The sequence below is a fragment of the Bubalus kerabau genome, chromosome 22 (genome assembly GCF_029407905.1).
Source record: "Bubalus kerabau isolate K-KA32 ecotype Philippines breed swamp buffalo chromosome 22, PCC_UOA_SB_1v2, whole genome shotgun sequence".
NCBI classification, from domain to species: Eukaryota; Metazoa; Chordata; class Mammalia; order Artiodactyla; family Bovidae; genus Bubalus; species Bubalus kerabau.
The window spans coordinates 11,888,598-11,911,831 of record NC_073645.1 but is presented as its reverse complement, the minus strand read 5'-3'; the positions used below and the strand labels follow the sequence as shown (position 1 = coordinate 11,911,831).

The 23,234-nt window shown below is 41.0% G+C and overlaps 2 protein-coding genes across 2 annotated transcripts in view; one reads left to right on the top strand and one right to left on the bottom strand.

Moving 5' to 3' along the window:
- The first annotated feature begins 14,226 nt into the window (after nucleotides 1–14,226).
- On the top strand, nucleotides 14,227–14,786 carry LOC129636466 (glycine cleavage system H protein, mitochondrial-like). Its single transcript, XM_055559865.1, has one exon. The coding sequence runs from the start codon at nucleotides 14,230–14,232 to the stop codon at nucleotides 14,749–14,751; it is 522 nt and encodes a 173-aa protein (XP_055415840.1). The 5' UTR covers nucleotides 14,227–14,229; the 3' UTR covers nucleotides 14,752–14,786.
- Nucleotides 14,787–15,938: 1,152 nt separating this feature from the next.
- MINPP1 (multiple inositol-polyphosphate phosphatase 1) overlaps nucleotides 15,939–23,234 on the bottom strand; it is a 53,412-nt gene continuing 46,116 nt past the window's right edge. Inside the window, exon 5 of the mRNA XM_055559863.1 lies at nucleotides 15,939–17,045. Coding sequence (XP_055415838.1) covers nucleotides 16,967–17,045 — 79 coding nt within the window. The 3' untranslated portion in view covers nucleotides 15,939–16,966. The remainder of the gene's footprint in view (nucleotides 17,046–23,234) is intronic.

Genomic DNA, 23,234 nt, shown 5'->3' with positions numbered 1-23,234 from the left:
AATGGAATTTTGAAATCACTGCTGCTTCTGCTGCTGCTAAGTCACTTCAGTCATGTCCGACTCTGTGCGACCCCATAGACAGCAGCCCACCAGGCTCCCCAGTCCCTGGGATTCTTCAGGCAAAAACACTGGAGTGGGTTGCCATTTCCTTCTCCAATGCATGAAAGTGAAAAGTGAAAGTGAGGTCGCTCAGTCGTGTCCGACTCTGTGCGACACCATGGACTTCAGCCCACCAGCCTCCTCCATCCATGGGATTCTCCAGGCAAGAGTACTGGAGTGGGGTGCCACTGCCTTCTCCGGTTTCCAGGTTAGCAGGTCTAAATGTTCACTCCACCTAATCAAAACCAGTCTTTCCATGTTTTGTTTTCTTCCATATTTAGAAACAATTAAGCAAAACTCAAGGCTTCTCAGTGTAGCCTTAAGAAACTCAAATTACTTAGCCCTCCCAGCAAAGTTCAGGTTTCAAAATAGGATCATTAAGGGAGGAGAAGCTAAATCTCTTCCAAATCCAATTACAATTTTACCTGATTATTGATCTCAGATTCCAAATGTTAAAGACAGAGTTCACTCTCACTTCTTGCAACTGGTTTTGTGTCACCCTTTAAGCTTCAGAGCAAACATAAGGATGCCAAGAGTCCTGGACACTTTGATTCTCTGTGTTTGTTGTCTTAGACTGCCTTGCTATATTTCATTCGCAAGCTTTTGATGAAGCAAAGTTTTAATCTTGATTTATGTGTCCTTAGCACTTTTTATCAAGATTGGAAAGGGAAGAGAAAAAAAAATAACTTCCTAGTTTTTCTCTGGAGGAATATAATTTCTTACAAGTATTTCTAAATGGGTCAAATGCATTTTATGAATCCATTTCATTCCCAAATGCTATCTTTTGAGAAGATGTAAAATAGAAAGAGAGAAGAGAATATTCTTGGTTCTCCATCCCTTAGAAGCTTCTAGTTCTTAAGACATTTATTTCAATGTAATCTATTCATAAATGTACTTTTATTGTTTAGTATCAATGAATACTGGAAGGAGGAACTCCCCAGTGAGGATATCCTCAAAATCCTCAAGGAAACAAATTTAGATGGGAATAAAACCCACGAAACAATAGAAAGTTTGAAACTAGGACATGCTAGAACTAGGATCAACTAGGAATGTTAAAATGAAAATATAGTGTTGAAATAAAAATTGAATAGATGAGCTTCATATCAGCTTCCTTACTGCTGAAGAATGAATGGGTAAACTGGAAGGTCAAACAAAGTTTATCTCCCAGAATGAAGTTCAAAAAGGTAAAGAGAATGCAAAGTTGAAGAAAAGTTCAGAGAGAACACATCTATATATTTAGTACAGTGTCAGAAGCAGAGAATAGAAGAAATAGTGAAAAGATAATATTGAAGAGATACTAGGAAGAACAACCCAAAGCTAAAGGGGAAGAAATGAACTCTCAAATAGAAAATTCCTATCAAGTGTATGCTACTGCTAAGTCACTTCAGTCGTGTCTGACTCTGTGCGATCCCATAGATGGCAGCCCACCAGGCTCCCCAGTCCCTGGGATTCTCCAGGCAAGAACACTGGAGTGGGTTGCCATTTCCTTCTCCAATGCAGGAAGAGGGAAAAGTGAAAGTGAAGTCGCTCAGTCGTGTCCGACTCTTAGCGACCCCATGGACTACAGCCTACCAGGCTCCTCCATCCATGGGGTTTTCCAGGCAAGAGTACTGGAGTGGGGTGCCATAGCAGAATAATAATAACACACCTGTAGGCATATCATGTAGAATTCCAGAGCATCAGAGATAAAGTGAACATTCTAAAAGCTATCAGAGCGAAAAGACATAATAATACAAGAAAGGAATGACAATGAAATTATCAACAACACTGGAGATCTTCAGTCAATATGCTAAAGGAAAATAATTTTGGACTCAGAATTCTATATCTAGCCAAGTGGAAAGACAAAATAGATATTTTAATACATACAAATATTTGAAAAATTTACTATCCAAAGACTCTCACTGAAAAAACTACACTAGGGTGTACTCTTGCAAGAAAAAAAAAAAGTGAATCTAAAGGAAGGGTGCAAAAAGTCACAGTGAGCAAATAAATCAACAAAAATATAGTAGTAAATCAAAATGAATAATGTTTGAAAAATTATGTGTTTAAAAACAAGCTGGGACCAAAATTTCAGAGAGTAGTAACATGGAAGTTGGGAAGAATAGTGTTCAGTTCGGTTCAGTCGCTCAGTCGTGTCTGACTCTTTGCAGCCCCATGAATCACAGCACGCCAGGCCTCCCTGTCCATCACCAACTCCCAGAGTTCACCCAAACTCACATCCATCGAGTCAGTGATGCCATCCAGCCATCTCATCCTCTGTCGTCCCTTTCTCCTCCTGCCCCCAATCCCTCCCAGCATCAGAGTCTTTTCCAATGAGTCAACTCTCCGCATGAAGTGGCCAAAGTATTGGAGTTTCAGCTTTAGCATCAATCCTTCCAAGGAACACCCAAAGAATAGTGTAGAGAGAAATAAAAGTAAGTCAAGTGTCTTTTTTTGTTTGGAGAATAGAGATTTTGATTAAATTATGTGTTTAAATAAAGTAACCACTTACATGCACACATGCATACACATATATAAAACAGTAGAAGTGGGAAATGTGGAAAAAAGCAAATGCAGTCAACACAATAAAAGATAGGACTAGAGAAGAAGAAATGGAAAAAAAAAAAAGGGAGAGTCAAGAGAAAAAGACTTTGCCTTAGTGACATTGTCTGAACTCCTGGAATAAACCTTGCCTGACTCTATATGCACTCCTGGACTTCTTACTTACTTGAGTCATTCAGTCACCCTTTTGGCTAAAATTAGATTAGATGTGTTTTTACCACATGAATTCATCCCAAAGCATCTTAATTAATTCAGTCTTCATATTCATCACCCGTATTTTTGCTTCACTTGCCTTCTTTTTCATGCTGAATTAAACACTCACACTTTACCACAGTGTGTTAAAATTTATTTCTGAAAACTTACAGGATATAAATAATGAAAAAAAAAATCACCCATTGCTAGGTTCCTCATTTCTCTGGCTTTTCAATATTTCAACTTTGCCATTCCCTAGCCCTGCAGAGAGATGCCATCTATTTTTCCATCTCAGAGTCTGGGACACACGATCTTCTGTTGGAAAAGGATTTTTAAGAAAAAAATCAACTTCTTCCACCAAAATTAAGCAAAAATGAAACACAAGTTATGCCATTTATACAGTATTTTCATACTCAGTTTGACCTGAGATGATAACTTGGGGACAATTAAATAGCCATAAAATAAATCAACCTCAGAGAGCCGATTTCCCAGGTCTAACATTCCTCAGAGTTCCAAGTAGAGTTTCTAATCAGTTTTATTCACATAGGAAAGTACTTCCAGTCCTACTTTTCTTCCTGCTGCACTCACAGGCCAGGATTTTCTCCTGACTGTGTGCAAAATAAAAAATACCCCTTACTGGATCACTCTTTCTCTGTTTATAGAGAACCTGAAAGGGAAAGTGTTAGTTGCTCAGAGGTGTCCGACTCTTTACGACCCCATGGACAGTAGCCCACCAGGCTCCTCTGTCCATGGAATTCTCCAGGCAAGATACTGGAGTGGGTAGCCATTCCCATCTCTAGGGGATCTTTCTGACCCAGGGATTGAACCCAGGTCTCCTGCACTGCAGGCAGATTCTTTACCATTTGAGCTACCAGGGAAGCCCCTTGTGTATGAATTTCTCACACTTTGTCTGTTCATCAGCTGTTAGATAGTTAGATTGTTTCCACTTTGGGGCTATTATGAATAATGCTTCTATGAACATTCACGTATAAGTTTTGTGCAGACATACCATTCCAATTTTCAAGATGCTTTTTGAGAAACTTCCAAACTGTTCTCCAAAATTACCGTACCGTCTTAAAATCCTACCATAATGTGAGTTTCAATTTCTGCACATCCTCACCTATACTTGCTATTGTCTTTTTTATTATAGCCACTTAGTGTTTAAGAGGTATTTCATTGTGGTTTTGATTTATACTACCTAATGACATGTACTGTTGAGCATGTTTCTGTGAACAATCAGACTGAAAGTAGTGTAGAGATACAGCCAGGTCTCAGAAACAACTGGAGCCAGGGTCACAAATGCAGCCAAGACCCCCCCTCTCTCTTTCCTTATCACCTGCTCTGCTTTTCCTGGCAGGTGAGCTGAGTGTTCGTCTCTTTCATCAGAGACAAACTTCTTCCACGTGGCTCCTGTAAGTTCCTACCATCAGACAGGGTCTGATTCCTTTTCTCAGGAAGCTCTGATTCATCTGCCTTGGGTCAGACACTCAGGACTAGATCAGTTAATAGTGAACAGGAAATCAACACAAGACAAAAACATGGCAGCTCCCAAAGGAATCACACGACTGAAAAAGGACGCGTGGTTCTCAAGAATGCCTGTACCGTGCTCAGTTGCTTCAGTCCTGTCCAACTCTTTGAAACCCCATGGACTGTAGCCCACCAGGCTCCTCTGTCCATGGGATTTCCCAAGCAAGAATACTGGAGTGGGTTGCGTTTTCCTTTTCCAGAGTGTCTTCTTGACCTATGGATCAAACCCATGTCTCCTGCATTGGCAGGTAGATTCTTTACCACTGAGACACAAATAGGGAAATGTTATTTCCAATAGAAAGAGGAGAAACTGATAATACGAAATACTATGTGTCCATGTCACTACTGACTTTGAAGAGCAAAAGGTACTAGATTTTTAGTCTCTCAAAGTTTTATAATGGCCTTTGGTCAAAAGCCTTAAATTTTTTACTCACCTGAACTATTGCCAAATATAAAGGAATGTATAGTTATACTCTTACTGTATATTAGTGATATTCTTGATGTTGGTTGTCTACTTAAACAGCAATATTCCGGGGCCAATGTAACGTTATAACAAAGTTTTTGAAGGAAATGCTACTGCGATAAATGACAGCAGTGTTCTGTGTGTATCGCAACTTCCACTGACTTCACCAAAAAGGCTTCTGATGAAACGAACTCACAGGTTACAGTCAGGCAGCCCGCAGGCCTGACTTCACTTTATAACATTTATTGTTTGACTCACACGATAATTTTTTTTAAGGTGAGTTAGTCTCCTACACTAAAAAATCTGGAAACTTCACACAGAAATCTGAATTTTTAGCTTCTCTTGGAAAATGAAAGGCCCTTCCCTTCCACTCCCATTCCTCTGCACGCATGTGGTTTGTAACCACTGATTCAATTTTTTTTCCCATCTCTAGTCATCAATTGTCTCTGAGGAAGCATATATCAAGTTTCTAAGTCATAGTTACTCATGGCCTTGCTGACCTATAAGGTGATAGGACATAAATGAGGGTTTTGCTTCACAGCTGAATGAGACAAAAATCTCTTCCATAGGTATTTAAAGCTTGTGATCATTTTAGTTTCAGGCTCTTGTATTATAGGAAGGAAAATTATAGAGACAACATAAAATCTCTTCACAAAACCGGGAGTCTGTGTTCATTTTTGGTCTTCTCTCAAAACGGACAACTCCTAGTTTTAATTGCTTACTACTACTCCAGTGTTCTTGCCTGGAGAATCCCAGGGACGGGGAGCCTGGTGGGCTGCCGTCTATGGGGTCGCACAGAGTCGGACACGACTGAAGCGACTTAGCAGCAGCAGCAGCAGCGGCAGAGGATTATATTTATCTAATACTATTCTGTAGTTTCATTATCAATTGTCATAAACCATCTTTAGTAAATAAAATATAGTTATAATAATATAAATATAGTTAACAATACTGTATTTCATATTTGAATGTTGCTATGAAGGTATATCTTTAAAGTTCTCATCAAAAGAAAAAAAGGTTTTGTAACTATGCAAGGTGATGGATGTTAAACTGAACTGTGGTGATCATTTTGCAATATATACAAATGTGGGATCATATGTTGTACGACTGAAATCAATATAATGTTATATGTCAATTATATCTCATAAATTAAAAAAAAAATCTTTTTAGCTTGAAGTACTCTAAACAATTCTGGTTCTAATCTAAGGCCATCTGGTTGTCATCTTACTCTAATTGATGGCAGGAAGTTTATAATCTTGCCCTTTACCTTAATCAACCCAATGAAAGATGGCACTCTGCCGGGGTCCAGCCCCGGCTGATCCAGGGTATTCAAAGGAGAGATGGCGTAGGCGACCTACCTATTTAAATATTTATCAAAGATATAAAGAGTAATAGAATGAGGATAGCTCAGTAGGAAAATTCAGTAGAGAAAAGAGGCTGAGTAGCTTGGTTTACGTGGGAGACCAATAAAACTTCAAGACAAGAAGTTTGCACCACTTATGTAGGCTGCAGGCATCCTTCCATTCTCCTGAAGGAGAGGAGACACTGAGGCCTCCCCAGTAGGATCTTAGAAGCCCAGGCATAATTAGTAAGCATGGCGGGTTCCGCGCTCCAGATGGAGACTCAGCCAGAATTTGAGAGAGAGAGCAACATGGGGAGACCAAGTTTCGGTGAACAAGGCCCACACTTTATTTTCCAAAGTAGTTTTTATACATTAAGTTATGCATAGAGGATAATGGGGGAAGGGGTAGAGTCATGCAGTAAGCCAGGCTTTCTTCCTGCAAACTTATCATATGCAAAAGTTTAGGTGATTCGCATCATCTTCTGGCCCGGAGGCCTGTTAACATTTTAAGAAACTTATTTTTCTCTAAAGGTGATTATTCCAAAGTCAGGCACCAGCCTCCAAAAAAGCATTGGACAAAGCTGCATTCCTATAGGGCAAAGGTGAGGTGGACTCAGTCAAGAAAAGAATTAACTCAAGGGTCCCAAGGTTACAAACATTGAGGCTACTACTTACATTTCTATACACCCATTATATCAATCAATACACTGCCAAGGACACAGTAGGTAAGGAGTATGGAGACTTAGCAGCAAACATTGGCCCAATAAGTGAAAAACCCTTCACCAATACAATTTATAATCAATCTTTTAACTACTCAAAGGAATCTGTGTTTAGACAGTTTAGAACATCTCCTGCCTCTCACAGTTGGGAGGCTCTGAACAATCACATGTGGCCAGAAAAACCTATTCAGGCAGGCTAGAGGATTTCCAAAGGAGTTTGTAGGTTGAAACACTGTCACACCCAGGAATTATTAACTGGAGCTGTAAGCTAACTCTTTTTTCAGAGAGAGGTAGTGGGGGACAGCCCCCCGTAAAGTCAGAGGTGTAGGTGAAGGCACAAAGCAGAAAGTAGGCAGGCTCTGGTTTTGGGGGTAGATGCTCAAGAATTTCCAGGGGGACTCCTGAGGCTTGATCCCGCCTTTGCGTATGCTGAGCCTCCTTCCTCATGACCTTTGCCATGGGCGGAGTTCCTCACGCTGGCTCCCGGCAGTGATAGAATTCCAGTTGAGCTATTCCAGATCCTGAAAGATGATGCTGTGGAAAGTGCTGCACTCAATATGCAATATGCAATATGCACTCAATATGCAACATGCCAGCTCCCGGCAGCACTCTGTGTTATTAGTATTTCAATTCAGTTTCTTAAGACTCAAGAGGCTAAGGTATTGGGCCGTCTTATCCACTGACTGCCTGAGGTAGACCATGGGCCATGCTACCCAGATCCCTCTGAGGAACGAGTAGTTTATTCCCTCAGATGTTGGGTGTGCTGCTGGAAGATGTGTTCAGCTGTCAATCCTATTGAAACTGACTTCCTCACAGTCATGTCTTCTCCAAGGGCAGTCCACATCTGAAGAATTCTTGCTTGAGATATAAAATCCTGCCCCTCTTTTCCCAGTGTGGGATATCTAAAGGACCATTCCAGCCCCAAGGCTCCCAAGGCCTTCAATGGGAGTTCAGCTTCTGTTTAATCTTGCTTCCCTGCGTCTTTCCACAGGCGTTGACCTCAAGCTCCCTCTAGGAACCTTTGCACCCTAATCTCCAGCGTGGAGCTGGCTTTGCGGAGGCCATCTTGTGAAACTGTTAGGAAGAGGCTGGCTATGAATGAGGGTAGTGCTTCAGAGAGGAAGCGAAGAAATTAGGAAGGCTGAAGCACAGGATTCCTATATGGGAGACGAGGCAAAATAGCAAGTGGGGCAAGTGTCTGAAAGCCCAGCAGGAAAGACTCCATTGATTCTCAACCAGAGCTCCCAGAGAGAAGAAACCAAGCAGTCCTGGTTATCCTTCTCCTGTTTCCTATTAAAGTACTCATGAGCACAAAGAAGATGAAAGTCACACTGGCGTTACCAACTAGGAATGCTCCCCAGCTATCTGCCAGATGTCAGGAAGGATGTTTTCGTAGCAAAGCCTAGAATGAGAAGCTAGGGGGATGCACCTTAGAGGAGTTCTAAGTAAGGAAAAGTGAGAAGGTGAATACGGGCAGAACTACTGACTGCTAGAGATGACTGCCCCCATGAGGGCAGAGGAATCAATCCTGAAGGTCAGAAGTCCTCTCTTGTAAGGACCAGGGGATCTGTCCTTTAGAGTGAATGGATTCAGAATAAAAAGAAATCCGCAGGCTAACAAAGATGGGCTAGGTGGCTTGCCCATCCAGTCCTCCAATCTGAGATGCAAACAGAGGATTCTAACACTCACCGTTGCCCTATGATTACAGGCATTCACCAGAGCTGAATATAGTTCTCCCTTTTCAAGGATAATCAATATTTAAAATGTGGTAGGGGAAGCCTATGAAACATTATATAACATAAATGATAGAGAATTTGGCCCTTGAGGTTTTCAGAATAACATGTGTTTGGAAAATATTTCTACAGGAGACCTAATTGATTTTAAAAACCATCAGCTTTGCATTCTGAATAAGATTAAGGAAAACATGGATGTTTGAAATAAAAGATGAACTATGAAATAGATATAACAAACTTACTTTTTTAAAAGGAGCTAATTGAAATGGAATCAGAAATCAAAAACTGTATCAGATGGGACTATTGTTAAAAAAAAAAAAAGTTAGAATATAATCACATAATTAGTCACACTCCAACAGAGAAGAAAACTGAAGCAGTGATTTGGAGAATTAGCTTGAGAAGAAGGAAGCCATAGAAAAAATACAAGGAAGTAACCTATTTTTTTTCTGAGTAGTCTGATTTTCATCTGTTTATTTGTTCATTGTTTTCATCTGCTTTCTACCTAAAAGATCCACTGACTGGAAATTCAGAATTTATTCTCACTGTGCTCTCACCCCCTTGATTTTATAACTATCCATCAAACGTCACTTTATGGCATCTGTTTTCCTCACCATGCACAGAAGAGAATGTTGAACGGTTATCTTCAGAATGGCCAATCAGCAGTGCCACCCCCCTGGATATCTATTATCTTAACTCTGTGGTTCTCAGAACACTGGGAGGGAGTGTTCTCAAGGTTACTCAAGATTAAAAAAAAAGGAAAATGGAAATGCTGAGAGTGAAAATGTGATAAATAGGTAGGGCAGAGACTAGATAATAATTCCAGATAAAAATTATTCCTTTTGCTTATGGCAGAAAAAACCATAAGCAATAAATTAACAGAAACAGATTATTAAAAATTAATTAATTAATAGAAAACTTTGCTGATACGAAGATGTGTCACAGTGCATGGAATTCAAGAGCCCATCATATACCCAAACATGAAAGGCAAGAAAAAAGTGAGCACCTAGACATGTCCTATTAAAATTTTTAGTTTCAAAAAATTTTGAAGTGTGCTACATATAGGAGAAAGACATGATGTACAAGAAAAACTGTAAGCATAAAATGAGATGTATTCTTTACCTCTCATGTAGAGATGAAATCATAGACAGGAAGGAGGGCTGTAGAAAGAATAAGGGAGTCAAAGTTTGAACTATTACAGTAATTGCTTGTCACAGCAAGTCCTGGATCCAGGACTGGAGTTACACTTGCTATCTCTGGTCATTTCTCAGGCTCCTTTGAGCTGCTCATCCTTCCCCTCTGCTCTGCCAAGAATGAATGACCTTTCACCAATGCTGTGGTCAGCTAGTACACATTGTATCTTCACAATCAGGTTCAGTAAGGACCAGGCCACATCAGGTTGACCATCCTGAACTCATCCGTCATCACCCCTTTGAGGCACCTGATCTGTTGGATCATCTGTAGTGAGTTTTGTTTTCAGTCTGTGGCCGTAAACAAGCACACTAGTTTGCTATTGCTGCTATAACAAATTAGTACACACTTAAAATTAGTGGCTTAAAACAACTCAACTTTATTATTTTACAGTTTTGTGGATGCTGGAAGTCTGAGACGGGTTTCACTGGGATAAATCAAGGTGTCAGGAGGGCTGCGGTCTCTTTCGAGGGCTCTATAGGAGAATCTGTTTCCCTGTTCTTTCCAGCTTCTCAAGGCTGCCCGCATCCCTTGGAACATGGCCCCCTTTCGTCTTCAAAACTAACTAACAGCAGTTGGCTGAGTTCTCATCACATTGCATCGCTCTGACCTTCCCTTCTGCCTTCTTCTTCTACATTTAAGAACTCTTGTGATTATATTGGGCCCACCTGAATAATCCAGGGTATACTCTTTCTTAAGGTCAATTTGTTAATAACCTCAGCTCTATCTGCTACCTTAATTCCCCTTTGCCATATGACCTAATGGGTTTTAGGAATTAGAACATAGCCATCTTTGGAGTTCCACTATTCTTTCTACTACAACAGGCTTCTCTGGTTTTGCTTCTGGCTACCTTAACTATGTGGCTTCCCAGATGGCTCAGTGGTAAAGAAACTGCCTGCCAATGCAGGAGATGTGGGAGACTTGGGTTTGATCCCTGGGTCAGGAAGATCCCCTGGAAGAGGAAATGGCAACCCATTCCAGTATTCTTGCCTGAAAAATCCCATTGACAGAGGACAGGCCACAGCCCATGGGGTGGCAAAGAGTTGGACACGACTCAGTGACTGAGCACACACACCTTAACTATGCATCAGCACTTCCAGAGAAGATTGGTGATATAAAAAAGGTAAATGTTAACACTCATTTATAAGAGTTTGATGAAGGAGGGGGCAACACATGGCTAAAATATAGAACTAAGATTAAATCAGATAAAACATGTGAAATCCTCTACCCCAGACTTGACCCAGAACCTGTTGATTAAGTGGAATCTGAAGTTGATACCCCAGTTCCTTTCAAAGCATGGCTCCTAGAGTTTGGTTCTTCATCCACTTTTACACAGGAGTCACTATTTCACAAAATTCTCGCTACCATCTTTCTCTTCTCCTCCCCATCATCCCAAAAATATTTTTTTACTTCTCCTTTGAATACATTCAGCATGGAAAGGCTGCCATGGACATTGTGTTTGCTTTATTGCTGTGGACCAAGAGTCTATAATCTTGATCATCACTTTTCTGGATTTTCTTTTGTACTTCTCTGGTGGCTCATATGGTAAAGAATCTGTCTGCAATACGGGAGCCCCAGGTTCAATCCTTGGGTTGGGAAGATCCCCTGGAGAAGGGAATGGCAATCCACTCCAGTATGCTTGCCTGGAAAGTTACACGGACAAAGGAGCCTGGTGGGCTACAGTCCATTGGGTTTCACAGTCAGACACGACTGAGCGACTAACATACACAGCAATGTATCAAAGTGGTTGTTTCTCTGTGGTCCTGCCAATAAAATGTTGTCAAACTTTTGCACGTTTGTCATCTGATAGATGAGAAGTGATACCAACATAGTTATAGTTTTCACATCTCTTATTTTGAATAAGCTTGACCATCTTATCATATTTAAGGGTCATGGAAAATACATTTTAATTTCAATGTATTTGTTGCTTGTAGCATTTTCTCACTTTTTAAAGTTGGAGAGAACAGGATGGGTATGATTAGGTATGAAACCAGTTTATATTGAGCCAAAGGTAATGGCCAATATGTTTCTTAGGGAAAGATCTATGAAGCTTTACTTGAAATATTGCATGGAGGAAACTGTATCCATCAGATTTTAACATGAATTCATATAGTGAATTTCCTTACAGTATCCTGCCCTCACCAGAGTGCTCTTCTTTAGCTATGTATCAGATGCACAAACAGAATTTTTTTTGAAAAAGAAAAGAAATAGATGCTTTGACCCACTAATGGACATTTGGACCCGGAGACTCTGGAGTCCTGGTAGGTTATGTTTTTTTTTGTTTTTAGTTTTCTGGAGGTCTTTTTTGTTTGTTTGTTTCTTTGAACTGAGAAGATGATTCTGTGCAGAAGAATGTACTTGTTCAATAATTATTTTTTGGGTGTCTTCCAACTGCCAGGGAATGAACTGGCTGGCAGATACAAGGAACACAACTGTGATAAAATCAGACACAGCCTCTGTCCTCAGAGACTGGAAAAATATAAACCAAAGATATTGAACAGATTCACATGAAGTGTCACCAGTGCTCTGAAAGGACAGGGGGTTGAGACAGAGTAACCGGAAGGAATGCTTCTGGACAGTATGGTCAGGGATGATCTACCTGACGAGGGAACACTCAAGCTGATATGCAGAAGCAAAATGGGCTTTGGGGCCGTGTACCTAAACTTTTAAGGGCTACCGGAAACATCTGAACAGAATTCACATAAAGTCCTTTGCTCAGTGCCTGGTTCATAGTAAATGCCAGCTGCTATGATGATGATGCAAATGATTTTCTGCTCAGCCAGATCTTCTTCCTCTAAGGTCCATTCCTGACTTAGTTGCTCAGTTGTGTCCAACTCTTTACGATCCCATGGCCTGTAGGCTGCCAGGCTCATCTGTCCTTTATGCCAATAACTTATTGAGTTACAGTTCATTTATTATGAGTTTGTTGTTACTACTGTTGAACACTAAGTCATGTCCGACTCTTCGCCATCCCACAGACTGCAGCACACCAGGCTCCTCTGTCCTTCACTGTCTTCCACAGTTTGCTCAAATTCATGTCCATTGAGTTGGTAATGCTATCTAACCATCCTATGCTCTATCACCCTCTTCTCCTCCTGCCTTCAATCTTTCCCAGCATCAGGGCTCTTCACATCAGGTGGCCAAAGTATTGGAGCTTCAGCCTCAGCAACAGTCCTTCAGATGAATATTCAGGGTTGATTTCCTTTAGGATTGCCTGGTTTGATCTTGTAGTCCAAGGAATTCTCAAGAGTCTTCTTCAGCACCACAATTCAAAAGTATCTATTCTTCAATTATGAGTTTAATATTAAATAATACAGGATGCCCCTTTGGGTGTGAATTTCAAATAAACCACATATAATTATTTAGTAAGTGTATCCATGCAGTATTTGGAATATGTGTATTAATCACGCTTAGTTGTGTCTGATTCTTTGTAACCCCATGGACTGTAGCCTGCCAGGCTCCTCTGTCCATGGAATTCTCCAGGCAAGAAAACTGGAATGGCTTGCCATTTCCTTCTCCAGGGAAATCTTCCTGACCCAGGGATCAAACCCTGGTTTCCCGCATTCCAGGCAGATTCTTTATCAACTGAGCCACCAGGGAAGCCCATTTGGAACAGAGTTATATTTAAAAAATTATCTGTTTTTGTATGAAATTCTAATTTAATTTGGTGCCCTGTATTTTTATTCACCAGATCAGGCAATCCTACTTGTTATAGGTCTTTACCTATGCTGTTTCTCATAACCCCTTAAAAAATTAAGAATGCTAATTTGATAAATAAGGTACCTGATATTTAGAGAGAGACAGTAATATTAACACCCTGAAGATCATACTGGCATGTGGTAGAATCAGGATGTGAAGCTAAGTGTGTTCAAACATGAAGGCCCTGTTTTCATACTTCTCAAGAAAATCAGTAATTGTCACAACCGTTTTGTCCAGGGCTGAATCAAACTCGAGTTTTATAATGTGAGGTTAAGGGGCATGCTTTTGCAATTCCCAAAACACAGCTCTTCACTGTGCTGAGACTTGGCACCATCGGCCCCTTCTCACCATGTGAGTGCTACTCAGGCTTCATGACTCAGCTCAGAGGTTGCCTCACTGAGGAAGCTTCTTGGGTCATCAGAGCTGATCATTCTATGGATATTCTCGGCACTTGTGCAGTACACTGCAATGATCTTCTTAAGGCTCTGTCTCCCTCAGAAGGCCATGAGTTTCCTGAGGTGGGCACCATGTCGTTTTTCCAGTGCCCAGCATGGAAGCAGAGCTTCAGTAAATGCCCAAAGGCTGAAGCCCAAATCCTGGGCATCCAATTTATATAAATTCTGCCTAAAACACATATGAGATTACTGACTTGTTAGACAATGGATCTCCTGTTTTTGAAAAATGACATCAGAAAATGGAGATTAGAAACTAACTTAAGGTGCGAACATGGCGCTGCGCGCGGTGCGGAGCGTGCGGGCCGCGGTGGGCAGCCTGCGCGCCATCTCGGCACCCAGCGCGCCCTGCTCGCCGCGGCCCTGGGGACTGCGAGCGGATGCCGTCGGGGAGCTGCGCACCGGCCCTGATCTGCTGTCGGTGCGGAAATTCACAGAAAAACACGAATGGGTAACAACAGAAAATGGTGTCGGAACAGTGGGAATCAGCAATTTTGCACAGGAAGCTTTGGGAGATGTTGTTTACTGTAGTCTGCCTGAAGTTGGGACAAAGTTGAACAAACAAGAGGAGTTTGGTGCTTTGGAAAGTGTGAAAGCTGCTAGTGAACTCTATTCTCCTCTATCAGGAGAAGTAACTGAAATTAATAAAGCTCTAGCAGAAAATCCAGGACTTGTCAACAAGTCTTGTTACGAAGATGGTTGGCTGATCAAGATGACATTCAGTAACCCTTCAGAACTAGATGAACTAATGAGTGAAGAAGCATATGAGAAATACGTAAAATCTATTGAGGAGTGAAACTGGAACCCCTAAATAAACTACTTTGAAACAACTTAATCTAGCATAGTTGTCTTAAATTAGTGGTGGACAGATATTTAGAAAGCAACTTTTAGCAAAAGAAACCACTTGTAACAATGTTTCCTGAAGAAAATACCCCTTAACTTTCTAATGACTTCAGATAAACACTGCATCTTTTTCCACAGCATCCTGTGATTTTTAGGCTAGGCTCCAGTTATAATATTCAGAATTCCTGAAATTATCTCTGGTAAAACTAATTACAAAAATTATGTAATTCAAGGATAACATGGTTATCTTAAACCTTATATGACTTGTAACTTGCTTACAGCTATCCTTGGATTTGGGTCAAAATTATCTTTCCACTAGAAATAACTGCCAGTGGAGAAAAGTTTGTTAGTTGTATAGTGTCCAGTGAAGAATATTACTATCGTAATTTTGCAATACACTGTGTTTGCTGGTGCTATTTTTATACAGTGAAGCAACAGCCTTGCAGGAGAATAAACAATTTAATAATTAAAAAAAAAAGTAACTTAACTGAATAATGTGAATCTTTATAGAGGCACATTTATTCACTCCATAAGTTGTAAATGATTCTATTTGAATTGTTATAGTCCAACAGCTAAATATATGTTCATAATACAGTCTACTAAATTTCTACATTTTAAATATCTTATGAAATGTATTGATAGTAATTAGACATGTCCATAAACCATTTTTCAAGACTTTAATATCTTAGTTTTCTAAGGGTATTTTTTTCAACAACAAAAATAAATATAGCATTAGTATAGTAATAATAATTATAAAAGAAACTAACCTATCTGCTGCTGCTGCTGCTACTAAGTCACTTCAGTCTTGTCCGACTCTGTGTGACCCCATAGACAGCAGCCCACCAGGCTCCTCTGTCCCTGGGATTCTCCAGGCAAGAATACTGGAGTGGGTTGCCATTTTCTCCAATGCATGCATGCATGGTAAGTTGCTTCAGTCGTGTCCAACTCTGTGTGACCCCAAGGACAGCAGCCCACCAGGCTCCCCTGTTGATAGGATTCCCAGGCAAGAATACTGGAGTGGGTTGCCATTTCCTTCTCCAACCTATCTAGATATAGACAAGAAAACTGTATCTGTTACTTTACTATTTAACTCGAGAAGAACCTTATCAATTACGCTTTTTTTTAATGATCCTATTTTGCTGTCACCTTTGACATAGTTTTAAGCTGTTTTGTTGCACAGTTATCTTGAATGGAACATCTAAGAATGAATCAGCTTTAGTTAACATTCATAAATATCTGAAAAAGCAGGAGGGAGGAGTAAAGCAAAGATTAGTCTCATTCCTAGCTTGACAAGGTTCAAATTCGTCATTTAAAAAAGCCAATTTTATGTGAAAAATGAAGTCATTTTACATGCTAAAGATACATGTGCTTGGCATATAAGGATGTTATTTCTTAATATATTCCCTTGAATATATTCCAGATACTTTTTAAAAAGGTCTTTTAAAAATGAATTATAATTGTGGTGAATATGGGGCTTCTTGATGTCATTCCTCCTTTGTGGACAGACTCAGTGATTTCCAAAGGCTCCCAATTACATTATTGAAAAGAAATACAGTACTCTTGTCCCTTGGCTGACCTGCTCATCATCTCAAACTGAAACACATATTTAGTGCCAACAAAGAGCTACTTCATTGAGAACAGAAATACATCCATTCCCTCTGGCTTTGAGTTGGCCTAATATGCCCAGGTTCTGTAGCTTTTTTTCTGAAATATTCCAGACAAGAATAATGATGGGTTGATGCCCTTTCCAAAATGATATGTAAATACTATAAAAGGCATCTACTTATACTAGTCAATAAGTGTTTTAGGAATGATAGACAAATTCAAATTTAGATAATTTCTGTTAAGACAAATAATGACCAGATCCAAATGACAACTCTTCTTTGGCAGAAGCCCATTGGGAAAACCTTGAATTTATTCTTTTATGCTGAGGAAGTGACTGATGCAACCTAGGGTGTGACTTCATGTACTGGACACAGCTTTATGTCACAAGGAATTCTGTCTAATGGTGGAATCCCAAACATCAACCACGCAGTCTAAGCAGCATCTTGGGAGCCGAAGCGAACTCCTCCTAGGTCGACGGAGGTAAGCACACTGCTGGCTCTTCCTCCGTACACGTGGGGGAAGGAGAGAGATGCAGGTAACAGGTAAGAACACTGACTGTGGAGTCAGACTGCTGGAATTTGTCTCCCAGATCTAAGGCTTCCTGACCTTGGACAAGTTTGCTCTGAGCCTCGTTTCTTCCAACTATAAAAGAGAAAATGATAACAGTTATCTACCTCATAGATTACAGTGAGGATCAGTGAGACAGGTGGATGATTCAGCTCAAGGCCCAGCAAGGTAAGCACACAATCCGTGCTTTCCTGCCTGTCAGAATGATGGAAATCAGTGGAACAGTCCACTGGCACGCAGGTAGACAACGTTTCAGCTTCTGACCACAACTTCCTCTGGATTGATTTCCATGAATAATGTAAATCATATTTGAAAGGAGCAGAGATTACAAAAAGGAAGAGATGGCAGGGACTCAGGATTTTAAATGCCTCTATTCTTTCTGTTCTTTCCCCTTGGCCTCCTTTCCACCTTAGTTTCTTGAAGGAAACAAAAACAGACGCACAAAAAACAGGTCAGGAAAATACATGTTAAAAGACTTTGGCCTAAATCCCTATACAGACGAGAGTAAGCTGAGCTGGCCTTTGGGGAAGATCTGTTTCACGTGGCTAGAGGCAGGCCTAGGTCCTAAAAGCAAAGGAGCTCCTTGCAACCCTTTCCTCCCTAAGCCCATACCCAGGATTCTCTGGATCTGACTACTCTAACAGCATGGAAAGGTGGATGTGGGAAGAACGAGTAAGTCAGCAGAGAAGCAACACATTCAAGAGACCACGCATCCCTCACCTGGTGCTCACCCGGTCCAGGCTTTCTCAGCAGGTGAGTGTGAGCCCCAGGATTCCTGGCCTAGATAAATACTCATTGAAGAGAGAGAAAAAGTCAGAAGAGAATGTTATTCGCTCAGTCGTGTCTGACTTTTTGTGATCCTATGGACTACAGCCCGCCAGGCTCCTCTATCTTTTGGATTTCCCAGGCAAGGATACTGGAGTGGGTTGCCATTTCCTTCTCCAGGGGATCTTCCAGACCGAGGGACTGAACCTGGGTCTCCTGCATTGCAGGCAGATTCCTTACTATCTGAACCACCAGGGAAACCCTCAGAAGACAGAGTCAAGAACAATCACCACAGCTGGCTCAGAACTTTAACTTGTTCTATTCTCTTCATTTGTAAGCTCCTATTATGTGCTGGGCACTTATTCCAGATGCTGAAACCCATGCATCCCAGTTTAGAAGTCAATGATAACCAAAAAGAGCATTCAAGCCCTAGACCCTGTGCACCTCAAACTTGCCCTTTTCCTCAGAACTTGACTCCTTCCCTTCATGTTAATGATTTTGCCCTCTATCTTGCAGCTTCCTGAGGACAGGGTGTGAAAGAGGGGAAGAGAGGGACCAGAAGACAGGTTTGAGGTTCCAGAGCTGGCAAATAACAGAGGATATCAAGAGAGGAGATATGTTTTTGATTGCTTTTCCTAGTTTCACTTTTGTCAGTATCAAGGTCAAAAGCAGTGGTCCTGCTGACCCCAGTGGGTTCTGTTCTCCCAAAGCCTCTTTAGATTTTAACTCAAGACACAAAGACTCAGGCCTTCCCTCTCAGTTCCAAGTTATTACAAACCTCACATTTCTGTCACTGGACTGTCCTTTGGCCCCAAATAGAAAATTAAGTTTTGATCTTGATTGGGCTTGCACCAGACCAGAAGAGATTCAGGTAGATAGTCTGTACTTGTTTGCTTTAGGAAATGATTTGCTTGACATCCCAAGCAGGAAGGTTTTCATACAAGAGTAGCTGAGACCAATAATAATCCACTCAAGTGTCATGAGCCTAAGTGAGACCAGGTTCTAGAAACAACAAAAAGATGCTCCACCAGACACTTCCTTTCCAGACTAGTCCCAGTCATCAGCTATACTATGTTGGTCCCCAAATGGAGCTGCAGAATCCATGGAAAGCTCAGGACAAACTCCACTAAATCATCATAGAGCTTGGTTTTTTTTGAGCTGCTCCTTAAGATTCCTATTCATTTATCCCCATGATCTATAAAAAATAAATTGACTTATATTAACATGCTTATATTTTAACTTGGGGAAATTGAAATTCCACTAACCAGGACACTTTGTATTTGAAAACAAAGAACAGAATTCAAAGAGGGTAAAAATCCTCTAGACTTTATGATGTAAGTGTTTTCTTGTTTGTTCTATCATGAACATACTCTCTCTGGAACTCTCTTCATTTCCCAGGTGAGAATAAAAAGGTGTAATGTGAAGAACCTAAGTGACCCTCTTCAAGTCATATAGCTTGTCAGTTGCAGAGGTCACACTAGACTGCAGGACTGGACTTCTGTCTAGGGCTTTTGTTTTGTTCTCAAACACAAGACAACCTTTCTATTGTACATAGACCAAAAATATTCTAAATGAGATGGGAAATTATTTACTGGTTAAAACAAAGGATTTCAAAAGATGGAAAAAACAAAACTGTGGTACAGCCATTTCTAGGAGACATGGCCTAGGAGGAAGCAGCAGGCTGCAGCAGGTCAGGGACCAGGGGACAGTGGATTGAGGAGTCAGGAGGACAGTGCCTGTGCCTATGAATGGCTTGATGATATAGGAGATCCCTGAATATCATTATGAGACATGGATTTGGGCTGGGCATCTAGACTACAGCAACTGCAAAACCACTAAACCGAGGTAAGGATAGAAAGATTGAAAAAAGGAAAAAGAGGAAAGGAAGAAAAAGACATAAATAAACACAACTTCTACGCTAAAGCCAAAGGCATTTCAAATGAAAAGAAATCTAATTTAGAAAAGAAAAACAAACAATAAAATCAATAACAAGAACATGAATTCATCCTGGATAAATAATTTTATGTTATAGGATGACAAAAACTTTATAATAGATATTTAGAATGCCCAAAGAGACAAACTGAAGGTTAACTTTCATTTTAAAAGAACAACAAAAGATGAAACAAGAAGAAATAAAGCAGGTGAATATGAAAAATAACCACTTAGAAGTACTGGAAATTATTTTTAAGTAGTCTTGAAGTTTTTAAAAAGTAGTAATCAAATTAAAAAACAGAACAAAAGGACCTCACCATATTGGGTAAACTCTAGGCTAGACACTAGTACAGAAATTAGAAAGCAGCAGCAAGGGGCAAAGGGTTGAAAAATATATAAAAAGGCTGTGAAGAGACCTGGAGGATCAATTTACAGGTGAATAGATTGAAAGGGTCCAACATACATCTAACAGGAGTTTCAGAAGAGGAACTCATTATTTCTTGTAGCTCTTCCATAAATGCCCAGAAAGGGAGGAATAGCATCTCTCCCTCATTTGGCCAAGCCAGGTATATACTACCTGCACATATCCATTCAATCAGGTTGGCAATGTGCTGTCAGTTTTTGCCCACCCCAAATGCATGCAAATGTTGCCAGAGGGCAGGATGCACTGTAACCCAGACCACTGGAGACATTTCTGATCCATTTAATACCACCTCCTCAAGCATCCTATAAATGCAACACTAAAGCTGGAAAATTTCCCCTACAATTTGGTTTTAAACCTGATGGCTAATGCTACTAATTCAGCAGAGGAATATTCCCACTTAGTTGCTTTCAGCTCTTAAGGATCTCACCTCAATTATTTCCGATTCCTAGTGGCCTATGTTTTAGTTATGTCCTAAAACACAGGCCATTTAGTTAAGACCCCACCTCTGGGGTCTCAATTCTTCTGCAAAATAAAAGTCCTCACCTTTGAATGGGGGAGCCTACAGCTCTGCACTTCAACCATGTAAAATGCAACCATTTCAATACGTTCTTCCTGTGGTTATTTTGATGTAATGGCCCGGGGGGCAGAACATGCTGTCCAGACATCCCTCCCTAAAGGCAGTGCCTTTAGTCTTATCCAGTTTGCTGCTGAGCTGTAATTCCTTTTCTGTGCTAGTACTTAGAACCCATAACAAAGCCATGTAACAACCAAGTGTTTGCTCATTTTTTTTTCCCCACTTTTGATTTCCCACCATTTCCGTTAATATATCTAGCTATTTGCCCTTTGGAGCCTTGTCCGCGTGTCCCTGTACTCATGCAATGCCTGGCGTTCCATAAACCTAGCCAGGTCACCCTCTGTGGAAGTAGCTTGCCAGCCTGGGATTTTCCCTGTGAATAATGGGCTTTCCCCTAGCACGGCCCCTTTATTCATTCCTGCGTTGTTTCCAGTTTACTGCCTGGCTTGCCAATTATTGGAGGATGGAAGGAACGCAGTGTCCACCAAACAGAAGGCATCTTGAGAACAAAATGCCAGGCAGGCAGCTCTATGTAATTAATGGGTCATTTTACTTTACCTGTAGGGTAACTTACAGGGTGGAAAGGGATCAGGTGGATAATCCAGAAACATTCACAGCTGTACTCTGCATCATCGGGAGACCATTGGGATAATTGTATAGTTAACCTAGGATATGAGGTAGGTACTTGGAAACAGGACAAGCATTCCTAAGTCAAGATTCATGAATGGGAAACTAATCTCCTGGGCACCAGGAATTTATCAGCGAAGGTTTTCATCATTGCTTGGGGACTAACAGAGAATAGAGGCCACCTGGTCCTGATCATTATTAAACAATACCTATTAACTATCTGATACAAAGCCCTTAATGACAGAGAAGTGGTTCACTTTACAGTATAGTACTGGGTAGGGTCAGTGGAGGGAGAAACAGAAAGGGCCCAAGATGGCATCAGTTATGCTAACCACCATAGAGGGATTAAGTTTTATCTTCAGATCCTCAGATTGGGAAATATTTTCGGGCAATATTTGTATGTAACAAGATTCTCAGTTCAGTTCAGTTCAGTCGCTCAGTCATGTCTGACTCTTTTTGACCCCATGAACTGCAGCATGTCAGGCCTCCCTGTGCATCACCAACTCCCAAACCCACGTCCATCGAGTCGGTGATGCCATCCAGCCATCTCATCCTCTGTCATCCCCTTTTCCTCCTGCCCCCAATCCCTCCCGGCATCAGAGTCTTTTCCAATGAGTCAACCCTTCGCATGAGGTGGCCAAAGTACTGGAGTTGCAGCTTTAGCATCATTCCCTCCAAAGAAATCCCAGGACTGATCTCCTTTAGAATGGACTGGTTGGATCTCCTTGCAGTCCATGGGACTCTCAAGAGTCTTCTCCAACACCACAGTTCAAAAGCATCAATTCTTCAGCACTCAGCTTTCTTCACAGTCCAACTCTCACATCCATACATGACTACTGGAAAAACCATAGCCTTGACTAGATGCACCTTTGTTGGCAAAGTAATGTCCTTGCTTTTTATATGCTGTCTAGGTTGGTCATAACTTTCCTTCCAAGAAGCATCTTTTAATTTCATGGTTGCAATCACCATCTGCAGTGATTTTAGAGCCCCCCAAAATAAAGTCTGACACTGTTTCCACTGTTTCCCCATCTATTTCCTATGAAGTGCTGGGACCAGATGCCATGATCTTCGTTTTCTGAATGTTGAACTTGAAGCCAATTTTTTCACTCTCCTCTTTCACTTTCATCAAGAGGCTCTTTAGCTCCTCTTCACTTTCTGCCATAAGAGTGGTGTCATTTGCATATCTGAGGTTATTGATGTTTCTCCCGGCAATCTTGATTCCAGCTTGTGCTTCTTCCAGTCCAGCGTTTCTCATGATGTACTCTGCATGTAAGTTAAATAAGCAGGGTGACAATATACAGCCTTGACATACTCCTTTTCCTATTTGGAACCAGTCTGTTGGTCCATGTCCAGTTCTAACTGTTGCCTCCTGATCTGCCGGGGTCCAGCCCCAGCTGATCCAGGGTATTCGAAGGAGAGACAGCATCGGCGATTTATTTAAATATTAATTAGAGATACAAAGAGTAATAGCATGAGGATAGCTCAGTAGGAAAATTCAGTGGATAAAAGAGGCTGAGTAGCTTGGTTTATGCGGAAAATCAATATAACCTGTGACACCAGGTTAGCTCTGACCACGGAGGCCGCAGGCGCCCTCTCGAACAGCGGAAGGTGCCCCACCTTAGACACCTTCTCCAGTGGGTCTTAGAAGCCCAGGCAAATAAATGGTCGCAGAGGACCTCCACGTTCCAGATGGAAACTTCAGCTGGAATATGAAAAGAAAGAATGACATGGGGAGACCAAGCTTTGGTGAGCAAGGCCCACAGCTTTATTTTCAACAGGGGCTTTAATACCCTAAGTTGCACATAGAGGATAATAGGGGATGTGAAATCATACAAAGTCAGCAGTCTTTGATCCTCATCGAAACCAGGGTTTCTTTCCTGCAAATTTATCGTATACAAATGGTTTAGGTGATTTACATCATCTTCTGGCCAGAAGGCCTATT